This window comes from Lepidochelys kempii, chromosome 4, assembly GCF_965140285.1.
Source record: "Lepidochelys kempii isolate rLepKem1 chromosome 4, rLepKem1.hap1, whole genome shotgun sequence".
Taxonomy (NCBI): domain Eukaryota; kingdom Metazoa; phylum Chordata; order Testudines; family Cheloniidae; genus Lepidochelys; species Lepidochelys kempii.
Window position 1 is genome coordinate 68,762,409 of NC_136383.1, and position 13,910 is coordinate 68,776,318.

Here is a 13,910-nt window from a genome sequence, read left to right on the forward strand (position 1 = left end):
AAACCGCTGCTCTCTCTCTTTCAGGGTTCTTGGTTGGAATTCACAACAGATTTTACAGCGGTCTTTTTGGTGACCCTCACCCAGACACCATAAACAGGAGGTGTGTGTGGGGGGAGGGGCTGTCATTTTTTGGCATGTGCTTCGCGCTGCCCTTGCAGGTCTTGAAGCCCGGGGATTGCGGCATGCCCCGGTTGCAACAAATAAGGGGGGGGAACCCCCACAAATGAAACTTACAACTGACATCTGACTAACTATACTAAACTAGGTTTCAGAGTAACAGCCGTGTTAGTCTGTATTCGCAAAAAGAAAAAGAGTACTTGTGGCACCTTAGAGACTAACCAATTTATTTGAGCATAAGCTTTCGTGAGCTACAGCTCACTTCATCATAGCTCACGAAAGCTTATGCTCAAATAAATTGGTTAGTCTCTAAGGTGCCACAAGTACTCCTTTTCTTTGTACTAAACTACACCATCTGAATAAACAAAGTGAGTACAACAGGAATTGAACTGCTAAGTCACTTGCTAGAACAAGAGCAAGGGAAGTTCCAGCTACTGTCACTGGTGGTAAGAAGGAACTGAGGGGGTGGCGGGTCGGCAGGACTCTATATTGGGTGCCATGAAGGCGCGATTCCAGGTGGCACCCAGGCTGACCCTACGGTTGCTGCTAGGGGAAAAATCTTCTGGCTACTGTGCACATGCGCATTCACACACCTAATTGGAATCAATGTGAACAAACACTCGAAGAAGTAATCTCATTTCTGTCACTTCCTTCCCAGGGACAGCTAGGGATGCCAAAGCAAGAAGGGTTGTCTGCAAACCCTCACCATGTATGTTTGATTTGGTTTGATGCCAAGTGAGCTGATCCACTTACTCTTTATGAATACAATCTGTAATTTCTCTCTCTAATTGTACAGTTGGGTTTTTTTTTTTTAATTATTTCTTTCTGTAGGGTAGATGGGAAAAGTTTCCTGGCGTAATGAAAGTGTATAGTCTTAGTGTATGAGAAAGCTATGGGCGTACCTGGGAATTTATTACTGTGCCTTTAAGCAAAGCACGTCTATTGGGAAATCTGATTAAAACATAAATAGTAACATTTTCAAAAAGGAGTCTAAGTCCCATTTATCATAAGTGACTATGGCTATATCTACACTCGACATGTTACCACAGCACAACTACGTCACCGTAGACACTTGCTACGGCAATGGAAGGGGTTTGTCCAGCGGTGTAGTTAATCACCCCCTCAAGAGGCAGTAGTTAAATTGACAGAAACATTCTTCCATTGACCTAGAGGAGTCTACATTAGGCTTTGCAATGGCTTAACTATGTCTCTCGAGTGTGAATTTTTCATACCTCTGAGCTATGTAGATATGTTGACCTAAGTTTTAGGCATAGACCTGGTCTGAGGCACTTAGGAGCATAACTTCGTAATGCAAACCAGGCCTGAGTCTCACTGAAAGTCTTGGGCACTTCTGATAATTTTACCCCAAAGCCTGGGTCAGAGCAGGAAGAATTTTGTTTCTTTTTAAAACACCTTGGCACCTGGGACTGGAACTGTAAACCAGAAGGAAGTATGATCTTGCTGGATATTTCACTGGGTATTTTGGTTTTGTTTGTTTTATCTTCAAGAATACATTTTCTTCCTTCTTTGTGAAACATGTTATTGCTTCAACAATTTAGTTCTCTCCAGTCATCCAGTTCTCCTCACAAGACAGCAATTTACCTACTTCATGGAGGGTTTAGGAAGTTTAATTAAAGCTTGTCATATACTCTGAAGACTTCAAGTGCAATGTAAGTGATGAATTCTTATGAAATAGCGAACAAGTACCTGGCCTATAGCAATGGAAATATCTGACTAGAGCAGCCACAGAAAGGGAGGAATTAACCCTTCGAAAGAAGGGACAATGAGAAACCAGTGTAAAGGTTCGCAGAAAGAAAAGGAGTACTTGTGGCACCTTAGAGACTAACCAATTTATTTGAGGATAAGCTTTCGTGAGCTATAGCTCACTTCATCGGATGAAACTTCATTTAAAGTACATTTGATGAAAGATAAATGTATGATTGGTTGGGGCATGGGTTTGGGATAGCAGTTTAGTCTGGTACCAATTATAGAATGAGAGTACATAAGATTAGAAAGGATCTTTCTAAAATGCATTATTATGCCTGCATGTAGTGAATTACAGGATCAGGTCAAAGCTTAAAACTATACACAGACAGTGAAGCATCTACTAGCAAACATGAATTATTTCCCCCAATATTGGCTAATACCACTGGAGTTTGCATTAAGACAAGTGTTCATTTCTAGAACTATTAATCAAATAGTGCAAAGGAGAAGATACCCTATGTCACTGGTGCAATATTAGCACAAATAGTGTGGGGAAAATAAAAATGGACAGTATTCTAGCACTGGAATAGCCTCTACTCACTTCATAGCCATTGGGTAATATTGCGACCCCAGAAGTGTGAAGCTATGGGGGTACATTGTGGTAAAGTGGTGAGCATCAATTAAGAATGACAGGGATTCAGAGTAACTAGCAAGGATTTTCAGAATCTAGATAGTTTTGTGCATTTTTGGAGCTACTGCCCAGAGGAAGAGATTCAGAGTAGTAGGACATTAGGGCAATGTTGCAATACCTTGCAACAGCTTATTAACAAGTTTCCAGTTTAAGTCTATTCACAAGCAAGGACCTGAAACCGCAAAGACTTATACTGAACTTGATGCACTATTAATAATGGGACTATTCATGGTGATAAAGTTAACCATATACATAAGTTATCTGTCAAGGTTTTTATACTTTGCCCTCCACTATAGTATCTGAGTGCTTACAGGTCCCAGAATCTTTAAATAATGTAAAGGAAGTAAATATATATATAAGTATGAGAGCTGGTTGATAAACTGAGAAAAAAATATCAAGAATTTTTTTTTAAAAAACATCATTGGAATTTTTTAAAAAAATCAAAACATTATGAGTGGCTTTATAGTTCATTAAAAATCCAGAAAAAAAATCATGAAAACTGTCAAATCTTTTTGTTAAAAATTTTCAAAATGTAATCAAAATTTTGAATAATTTCTGCCAGCTCTAATAAATATTGTTGAATGATGCCGGTTTGTCTCAGTTTAGCCACATGCAATGATTTACCTTTCACAAACAACAGGCCTGGATTCATTCTGGACAGGGCCCAATGAGGAACATGGCTGCCGAGGGGGAGGTGCTATAGGAATACTGGAATCCAAAGAACTTGTTTTCCGATGCAGAGTCTCCTGTGCTGGTGCTGCTGCAGAGACTTCATTGTCCACAGGACAGGATCCAGCTCTGCCATGGCTGACAGCAGATGGAACCTCAGGCCCTACTGCGCCCTGCAGGGCCATCTCTGCAGCTGCTTGCTCAACCTCCAGAGTTGGTGATGATGGAGGTGACACTCGGGGCTTGCGTTTGGTAGATGCTCCAGAAAGCAACTTGAGCAAACCTTTTTTTTCTTTCTGTTAAGCAAAAATAAAGAGTGTAAATTAAAGTCATTTTAAAACAAGAGATATTTGGCAGACAATGAAGAGCTGAAATACATTTTTTTAAAATACATGGTCACTTTGATCTCAGAGGACTGCGTTAACAAGGACAGATACTTTGAGACCTCCACAAAGTAATCATTTTGATTAAGTCTAGCAAACTAAGTAGTGTTATAAATTATTTCCATTAAATAAATGCCCTTGGCTGCAAAAGTTACTAGAGAAAGAAATGTCTTTTTCTAATTTCTGCTGTAAGAATACAGAACTGTTTTTTTAGTAACCAAAAAAGAAAAACACTTCTGCTGCAAAGGAATGTATGCACCTTCCTTCACTCAAGCAGGACCACCAATGGGCTAAACTCCTTCACTTATCTGAGAAAATGAACCCAGCCAAGTGATTGCCTTAAACGCCAACCACTATGCTTCAAAAGAGAGTTTACAGGGTGGAGAAGTCAGCTGAGGGCTCTTTAAGAGATAGCCATTAGAGGCTGAGAGTTTTGGTCATAGGGGAGGATCCTGGGAAAGAGGAGACATTCCTCTGATACTGAGCAGGGAGGATAATCTGCACCACAGCCTGTGGTTTGGACGAGTGCCTCCAATTTTTCCTCCCTTATTCCCCACAAAGGAGATCTTGAATGGTTAGCAGAATTTTGCCAGGAGGGGAATTGTTTGTGTTTTGTGTCCTTGTTACAAGGGAGAATTGTAACCATTCTTTTTACCTGCTCAGACAGAAACCCCCGAAGACTACAGAATCATAGAAATGTAGGGCTAGAAAGGACCTCAAGAAGTCATCAAGTGCAGCTTCTTGCACTGAGGCAGGGCCAAATAAACCTAGACCATCCCTGACAGGTGTTTGTCCAATCGGTTCTTACAGAATCTCCAATTATGGGGAGTCCACAACCTCCCTTGGCAGTCTATTCTAGATCTTAACTACCCTTAGAGTTAGAAAGTTTTCCTAAAATCTAACCTAAATCTCTCTTGCTGTAGATTAAGACCATTACTTCAGGTCCTATGTTCAATGGACATGGAAAACAATTGATTACTATCCTCTTTATAACAACCCTTAATATATCTGAAGACTAACAGGTCCCCCCTCAGTCTTTTTTTTTAACAAAAATAAACATGTCCCTTTTTTTAAACTTTCTTGATTGGTCAGGTTTTCTAAACCTTTTCTCATATTGTTGCTCTCCTCTGGACTCTCTCCAATTTGTCCACATCTTTCCTAAGTGTGCCACTCAGAACTGGACACAGTACTCCAGCTGAGGTTTACCAGGGCCAAGCAAAGTGAGACAATTACCTCCCATGTCTTAAATACGACACTCCGGTTACTGGACCAACTTCTGTTGGTGAGAGAGACAAGTTTTTGAGCTTACACAGAGCTCTTCTTTAGGTCTGGGACACTAAGTCAAAATGTCATTGCTAAATATAAGGTTTGAACAGACTGTTTAGCATTTGTAATAAACACAACATGGCAACAACAACACTTTATACAGTACTCTTGTTAATACACACCAGAACGAAGTTAGCCATTTTTGCAACTACATGGCATTGTAGACTCGTTCAATTTGTGATCCACTATAACCCCCAGAGCCTTTTCAGCACTGATTTGTTCAAACCGCTTTTGCATTTCTTCCTTTTTTAAAGAGTCTGGCAGTGATCTTCTTACATAAACCCTTTGACTGAATAAGTTTAGGTATGTATGAGAGAACTCCCAAAACAGTAGATGCTCAATAAAACTTCAGTCTAAAAGACATTTCAGCCTAATCTCAGTTTGCTGCAAATGAAGTAATAACATGAATGCACAGTACCGGGTACCTCAATTTAAAGGTGAACAACAAAAATGATTAAGAGTAGCAGAGATTAGCCTGTAGGGAAATATTACAATAACTACTTATGTATAGCTTGACAAAGCAGTGACTGTGAGGGAAAAGTTACAAGACAAATGTCTACAAGTGTTTAACCTAGGAGTTAAAGAAAGTGGTCAAAAGGGGTATAAACTACAAATAATATACTACAGTTAAAAACCAAAGGAAAATGTAATATATTTTTCCTCAAATGCAGCCTAATAGCAAGATCAAATAAGCAGGAAGAACCACTCCATGGAGAAAGGTGAAAGCTTGAGTTTAAAATTGAAAGTGGTACTGGAGAACACTGCAAGGAGCAAATTGTGCACGGGGAAGAAAATGGATTAATTGAGACTCTACTAAACACAGAATCTGGAAGAGAGCCATGCTTCTACAACTGACATTTTAGTTCACGATCTTTTTCTTGTTCAACAGAAATATCCTGAAATTAAACTTTTCATAAATGTCAATTTTCTCATTTAAGGTATTAACATAATGAGGGAAATGATCTTTATTTTTTTTTGCCATAAAATATTAAACTCTTTCTGACTTATTTTTTTAAGGAAATTGTACACACTAAATACATATTGATTTTCATTAAATATTAACTTTATTTTATTAGACTAAATAATTTATGTTCTCATAAATTTGTGTTTACAGGCTCACCTATCAACTTACAGAGGCCCACTGATTAGAGCTGCTGACCATGCAAGAGTCCCCTGAAGCATCCAGGAATCAGGTTACAGCTCCAGAAAGAAACACATGAAATATAAAGAATTCCAACAACAGAGCAACTGATCCCTCTGACCTGCAGCAATTCTCTTTCCTAATCCTGCTGGACTCTGTATCCTACTCTTTATCCCATCATACCTCTGCTCCAATATGCACCCACCACCCTAAATTATTCTCACAAGTATGGACTTGCCCTAACATACAATTATTCAAATGAATGACCAACTTGCTCAATCTTCCATAAAAGCCCACTGTATGTTACTGTTAAATCATACGAAGACATGAATGTAAGTCTATTTAAAAAGTTCACGTGATAGAAGTGAGACACTGCCTGGGATGCAAATATAATGCCATGCCCACCTTGTTATCCTTGTCTGGTTTACTGACTGCAGTATTCCCACCAGCTGCTAAAGCATTTTCAGGAGAAGCAGGAGCCCCAAGGTGAACACTCACAGCTCTCCCACTCATGTCTCCATCTAAAGATGCAGAGGTGATGCTGGAAGAGTTTAAAGAAGCTGCTGCACAAGCTAGTGGAACATTTGATCGGCTGATATTCACAGGAGTGACGTAAGCAGCAGCATTTGAAAGCTGAGGCTGGAGCTGCTGGGAAGCAACAGAATGGTGGGGAATGATCACAGCTGCAGGAATGAGGCATGCTGAACTCTGAGCCTGTATCGGCATCACTGCTGCTGTAGGTCTTTCTTGGCTGTGTACTGCAACGAAGATACGGGGAGGAAATGTGAAAGGAAGTATCATTATCAAAGACATATACACACTGAGACATTAGTCACAGTGATATAACAACTTATTAAAAAAAAAGCTTCCCTCCCACCATCACCCCTCCAGTCATGAAAACTGTAATAGTATATGTGGGTGTTATGACACAGCATCTCAACATTAGATTTACCAAACCAGAAGAGAGAAAAAAAATTACCTGTACTGAGACTGTTGTTCTTAAAGACGTGGGTGCAGATATATATTCCACTCACGTGTGTATGGGCCCAGCATATCAAAGCCTGAGAGCTTTGCCTAGAAGTAATCGTCAGGGCAGCACACGTGCCTTCTGGTGCCTCTTGGCACCTCCCATCGCTATTTAAGGTCAGCGCCACCCTGACCTCCTCAGTTCCTTTGCACCAAAATCCCAGACACAAGATTCCAACACAGAAGGGAGAGAGAGTGGGTCATGGAATACGTTTGCACCCACATCTCAAAGAACAACAGTTATAGTACAGGTAAGTAAGTGCTTTTTCTTCTTCAAGTGGTTGATGATGTGTATTCCACTCAGGTGACTCTCAAGCAGAAACACCAGGAGGTTGGGTTTGGAGTATACTTAAAAATGACTGTAGAACTGCTTTTCCAAACCTTGTACCTGATCTAGACGCAGTTATAATAGCAGAGTGTGTGATGAAAGTATGAAGTGAAGACCAGGTGGCAGCCCTGAAAATGTCCAATACAGATGTGTCATTGAGAAATGCAACTGAAGTTGCTTTGGCCCTGCTCGAATGAGCCACAAGTCTCTGTGATGGTGTGGCCTGAGCTACCCCATAGGCCACTGTAAATGCAAGAAATAATCCACCTGGAGATCATCTGTGCAGAAATCACTTAACCTCTCATCCAATCCACACAGGACACAAAAAGATGAGGTGATGGACTGAATGGTTTAGTCCTCTACACATAGAACTCCAAGGATCATCTCACATCCAGCAAATGAAGATGCTGTTCATCTGCATTTGAATGAGGCTTAGGAAAAAAATATAGGTAAGTATATTTGCTTAAGGTAAAAGAGTGAAACCACTTTAGACAAAAATTTGGGTTGTGGTCTTAAGGCTAACTTGTCTTTGAAAAACTGTGTATAGGGCAGCCCTGCCGTTAGGGTCTGCAGTTCACTTACTCTCCTTGTGGATGTTATGGCAATAAGAAATCTGCCTTTTGACAAAGGAAGGAGAGAGAACAAGTTGCTAAAGGCTCAGATGGAGGTCCCATGAGCGAAGCCAGCACAGTGTTAAGCTCCCACAAAGGAACCATTTCTTTACAGGTGGGAAAAGATAGACAACTCCTTTTAGAAATCTAACTACCAGGGAAAGAGAAAAAATTGAATTCCCTTGGATTGGAGGGTGGAATGCAAAACCACCGCTAAGTGGACCTTCACTGAGCTGACAGACAGACTTGAGGACTTAAGATGTAACAAGTAATTCAAAATGAATGTGGGCTAGCATCGTCTGGACTCCTTGAGCTAGTGCTCAAACTGAAAATGCTTCCGCTTGGAAAACAGGTAGATCTAGTAGAGGGTTTTCTATTATTAAGTAGGACTCATTGAACTGGGTCTGAACATCTTCCTTCCTTCTCATCTAACCATATAGCATCCAAGAGGATGCATCAGTAAGTCAGAAAGAAGGGGAAGAGACCTGGGAGACTGAACGGATAGACTTTTAAGGTCAGAAAACCAACATTGTCTTGGCCAAGCTGGTGCAACAAGAATCAGGTTGGTATGATCTAGCTTCAGTCTGAGAATTACTTGAGAGATGAGAGGGACTGGGAGGGAAGCATACATCAGGGCTGATCTCCAATTCCAATCACAGATGTCAGTTAAAGATCTTGGATTGAGACTTGATCTGGAACAAAACTGATGGCACTTCTTGTTGTCCCTTGTAGCAAACAGATCAGGCAGACAGAAAGTCCCATTCTCTGAAGATGCAGCTCTTCAGAGACCACTTATGATTCTGGGAGAAATTCCTGCTGAGGGGATCAGCCAACTGATTCTGAGCCCCCAGTAAGTGTGTGGCTGGATAAGTGATGTCTTCTTTGATGCAAAAGAGTCAAAACTATATTGCTTCCTAACAGTGCTGGTTGAAGCAGGCTCCTCCCTGCTTGTTCACATAATACATTGTGGTGGTATTGTCCATAAGCAGGTGAACCACTGTGCCCTTGATCTGAGCTCGAAAGGTCCAGCATGCATTGTAAATTGCTCAAACTCCAGGATGTTTATATGAAGGGAGCTTCCTATTTTGTCCACAAACCCTAACCTTTCAAAGTCTCTCGATGTGCTCCCCAACCTATTGTGGAGCCATAAGTAACTATAGTCCTGGTCAGTGCAGGCTGGGCAAATGAAACACCTTCATATGCATTGCTGTGATGTGCTCACCACTCTAGGGACTCAACGAGCACCAGTGGCACTCAGACAGGCTTGTCCAACGACTGACAACATGGGAAACAGACCAACTTGAGCAAGTATTGAAGAGAATGAAGATGCAATCTCACATGTTGTACTACTGCAGCCATACGATCTAGTAACAACAGACAAACACGAACAGTAGTTGAAGCATGAGACCGGAGGGACAGACATAGGTGACAAATTGTCTGAAAACAATAGTTTGGTAGAAAAGTCCTTAAACTCAGAGTCCAGTAGGGTCCCAGTGATTATCGATTATTTCTGCTGGAATTAATACTGACTTCCTTTTGTTCAAAATCAACCCCAGTAAATCAAAGAGATGAAGTGTGAACTGGGCAGGAATGAGGACTAATGCAGTGTTCCAGGCTTCAGCTAAGCTATGCCTACTGTGAGGAGAGGCAGAGGCAAACCTTAAATTTTTAAACTTTACGAAGGAAAACCCAGAAATTCATTAAGAACATAAATAATATGAAGTAACATCAAATACTTACTTATGAGAATAATAAACTGTAAATTACCAACACAATAAAATAAATTTGTCAATACCATGCTGCATCCCCTGAGAAGGAATCGTCTACTTCTCTCCCTGGCTGCAAAGTCTGAATTCACCTCTCATGTCCCAACTTCACCTCTCTCCAGCCTGGCAATGCTTCTTCATTTGACACTACAAAGAGCCAGACCACTTTCCAACAGGCTTACCTGTGAATGAGAGTTCTTCACCTGGACCTACCCATTGACCTACTGCACCCAAACTGCATTCCCTCTGTTAGCGTCCCAGTGGTCAATCTCACTGTTCATACACCCTGGTCCCCTTGTCGCCCGGCTCCTTGGTCCTGGCCCTTCCAGGTCCTGCTTCCTCTAACACAGCTTCCTCTGGCAAATTCCCTTTTTACCCAGCGCTGCTCTCTTTTAGCCTCCTTCTTCTTTAATTGTCTTTCAGCTGCTTCTATGGCACTTCCTGAGCCTCCCCCCAGCTTGAGCTGCCATCTCATTGGCTGTCTCTCTTGCCAGAATAGAATTCTGTGCTGCTGCATCATAGCTGCAGGCCCTAATACTACCCATCTTGGTTGAAACTGGAGCAGGTGCTAGTGCTAGGGCCAGGGTTACTACACTTGCGCTTCAGACTTGTGCCTCAGTAACCAATCATCCAGGTGAGGAAAGACATGAATTCTCATCCTGCTGAGAGAGGCTGCCACTACTGTCATGCATTTGATGAACACACGTGGGGCTGATGATAGGCCAAAGGGAAGAACTGTGTATTGATAATATTGACATGCTACTACAAATCTCAGAAACTTCCTGTTGCTTGGGAAAACTGCCACAAGAAAGTAGGCATCCTAAAGACTGATGGCAGCAAACCAGTCATATGCTAATGGGGGGACAATTATAGCCAAGGTTTGAATCTGATATCTGATGTATGTGTTGAGGCCTTGAAGATCCAGAATGGGTCTCACCTCTCCCTTTGATTTAGGGATCTAGAAGTAATGAGAATAGAAGCCCTTTCCCTGATTCTGAAGGGGAACTTCCTCTATAGCTTGTGAAACAAAGAGTCTGGATCTGCAGGAGCAGTGACTTATGAGAGGGGTCTCTGAAAAAAAGATGGGGTAGGGTGGTGGGAGGTGGGGATAGACAAAAATTGGATGGCATAACCCAATCCAAAGTGTTTAAGACCCACTTGTACATGGTTATTGGTTCCCAAGCACTGTAGGAGTGGGAGAGCCTGCCCCCAAATGGAGGAAATATCATGGGGTAATCACAACAGGAATGCTGTCCTCAACAGGAGAGTCAAGTTGATTGCATGCCCAAAGCTGATGGAGAATGGGCAGGCAGATTGAAATTTGAATCAGAAGACCTTCTCGTTTGTGAGTTATTTCTCTTCCTAGAGAAGTCCTGCTGTCTAGCCAGATAAGCTGACTGCCAGAAATACTGCTGCTATTGTTGCTGATCTCCATACTGGCATGTCTGACACTGGGTATAAACTCCCATTGAACATAAAGTAGCCTGAGTGTCTCTGAAAGAATGTAATGTATGCAGGTTACTTACCTGTAACTGGAAGGTCTTTGAGATGTGTGGTCCTTATCTGTATTCCACATGTGGGTATGCATGTGTACCATATACCCAAATCCAAAAAATTCTAACAAGCAGTGTCCGTTGGCCTACAAATGCACAGTAGATTTCGTGTTCCCAACCAAGGGCACAAGAGGTAGTGTGAGCCATTGTCTCTCCAGTTCTTCTTATGACCATAAATCCAATGGGATCCGAAACAGAGGGGATAGAGGGAAGGTAATGGAACACAGACAGGGACCGTAAATCTCAAAGAAGTTCCAGCTACAGATAAATAACCTCCATTACTTCTTCGAGTGTTGGTGCCTATGTGTATTCCACACATGGGTGATTGACAAGCAATGCTCAGACTGAAGGGCCATGTGAGGAAGCTTGCAGTACTGCAGTTCCCACTGGTGCATCCTCAATATGCACATAATGTCTAGCAAATGTGTGGATGGCACTTCAAGTAGCTGGTCTGCATATATCTACTATGGTACATCCTGCAGGGATGCTATAGAGATGGCATGTGTCCTCCTGTGTTAGGAGAAGGTATATGGGCTCATCTGTATCACTTTATGATACACCCACTTAGAGATTCTCTGAGAGGATATTGCTTGACTTTGCAGCCTTTCTGCTACGGTGAGAAAGTCTTGATTTTCTGATAGGTTTGGTCGTTGGCAGATAGAAAACCAGGGCATATCTGAGGTTGAGGGAAGAAAGTATTTTCTCTTCAGCAGAAATGTGGGATTTTGGGAAAAGGACAGATTAATGGATACTTTGGTTAGCATGGAATTCAGAAATAACCTTGGGCAAGAATTTAGGACAGAGATGAAGCGATATCTTTTCCTTGTGGAAAAAGTGTGCCAGGAGGGTCTGCCATGAGGGTTCCCAAATCACTCACTCTCCTGGATGAAGTGATAGCAACTAAAAATGCAACTTTCATGGACAGCTGGGAGATGGAGCATGTCACCGATCGTTCACACAATGTTCTGGTGAGTGTTGACAGGATGAAATTGAAGTCCCACTGAGATGTAGGTTTGAACACTGGTGGAAAGGTCCTGAGTAGGCCCTTCATGAATCTTACTGTTTTTGGGGTGTGTCTGTGTGAAGACAGAACATCCATCCACTGGAGGGAGGAAGGCACTAATCGCTGTGAGATTGACCCACAGTGAGCTAATGGAAAAGCCTGAGTTTTTAAGAGACAGGAGATCATCTAAAATGACCAGAATATTTGCAATGCCTGGAGAAGGCTCATTACGCTGCATCTAGATAGAGAAACATCTCCATTAAGTTAGATAGTAGGTCCTAGTTGAACCTTTCCTACTTTGGGAAAGGATAGCTTGAATGGGTGTCAAACAAGAGCATTCTACTTCTGATGCACAACCAAACACCAGGCCATGAGATAGAGCGAATCCAGATTGGGGTGTCTGATTCTCCCTCAACCTCCCTGAGATTTGAGAAGGGGCAACTCCTGACTGGGGTGGTGGTGACATTTTCATGGAAATAGGTACCAGGGGTCCCTAGGGAAGTCACAGCTGGAGGGGTAGCATCCAGATCTCATTGACTTCCTGTTAGAGCTTGGTTCTCTCCAAGGAGATGGAGGAGTGGCCAGAAATTCTGACTCATCCAAGCCCGAAAACTGCTCCCCTTCCAATGGTGGGGCCATTGGCACCAGAGCATGCCTGCCCAATGGTTGGAGATGAGATAGTTCCTGAGACATCGAAGTAGTATTATCTTCTCATCTCGTAATGTCCCTTAGGAGGGCCGGGCTGGAAAGGATGGGAGACTGCACTGCACATAAGGCAGGAAGATATCCTTTGGTGTAGTATATGTCTCTGTATGTCCCAGTGTCTGGAGTGGGGTTGGGGGGTTCCGATGGTCAGAACCAATGGTTCCAGCATGTCTTGAGAGCTAGTGTGGTCCTTAGATGAGCGAGCCAGTACTGACAAGTCCAGACCTTCACTCTTAAACAGAACTGGCAAATGATGGTCCTTGTATTATGTAGCTGGCATCACCAACAGAATCAGAGTTTTCTTTTTGCATGCTGTACCCTCCAATTTAGAGGTTTTCAGCAGTGCTGGTCCCTTAGGAACCACACACAAAGGCTCACCTGACTTTGATGGGCTCATGAAGGGATTGTGTTTCTTGTGGACAGTACAGGACAGGGTTCTGTCCTTGTGACCATGAGAGTGTACTGTACTCTCATGGGAAGCCTTAGGTAAAGAGTCCTTGTGCTTAGGAGCTACAGACTCTGCTCCTAAGCTCATGCTTGGAGGGTACAGCATGTCTATTGGGTCCTATGTATGGGGTGGGTGGTTTTCCTTGCCCAGTTCAGAGTGGGGCCTCAGCCTTCTTCATAAGGTGTTTCCTTAGACAAAGCTCACAACCTTTGTGTGTTCTTGGTGGAAACAAGACACAAATACTGCACTTACTAGAGATATGCGTCTCATCCATGCCACAGAAGTAACATTGGTGATTGTTGCTCTCAGAGAAGAAGTGAGGGCAAGAGATACAATTCTTCAACCCCAGGACTCTGGGCATAGTCCAGTGGACACAGAGATTTTGACTCAGGACATCTGGCAGTAAGAAGGAACTGGCGAGGCATCGGACCGCATTGCC

At 42.4% G+C, this 13,910-nt stretch overlaps 1 protein-coding gene across 2 annotated transcripts in view; it reads right to left on the minus strand.

Annotated features, from left to right (window-relative positions):
• Positions 1-13,910, minus strand: part of SH3RF1 (SH3 domain containing ring finger 1) — a 160,878-nt gene that overhangs the window by 23,604 nt on the left and 123,364 nt on the right. For both annotated transcript variants that reach the window (XM_073341607.2, XM_073341608.2), the window contains exons 10-11: positions 6,437-6,789; positions 3,137-3,477 (exon numbers count right to left, since the gene is read on the minus strand). In XM_073341607.2, the coding sequence (XP_073197708.1) occupies positions 3,137-3,477; positions 6,437-6,789 (694 nt within the window). The remainder of the gene's footprint in view (positions 1-3,136; positions 3,478-6,436; positions 6,790-13,910) is intronic.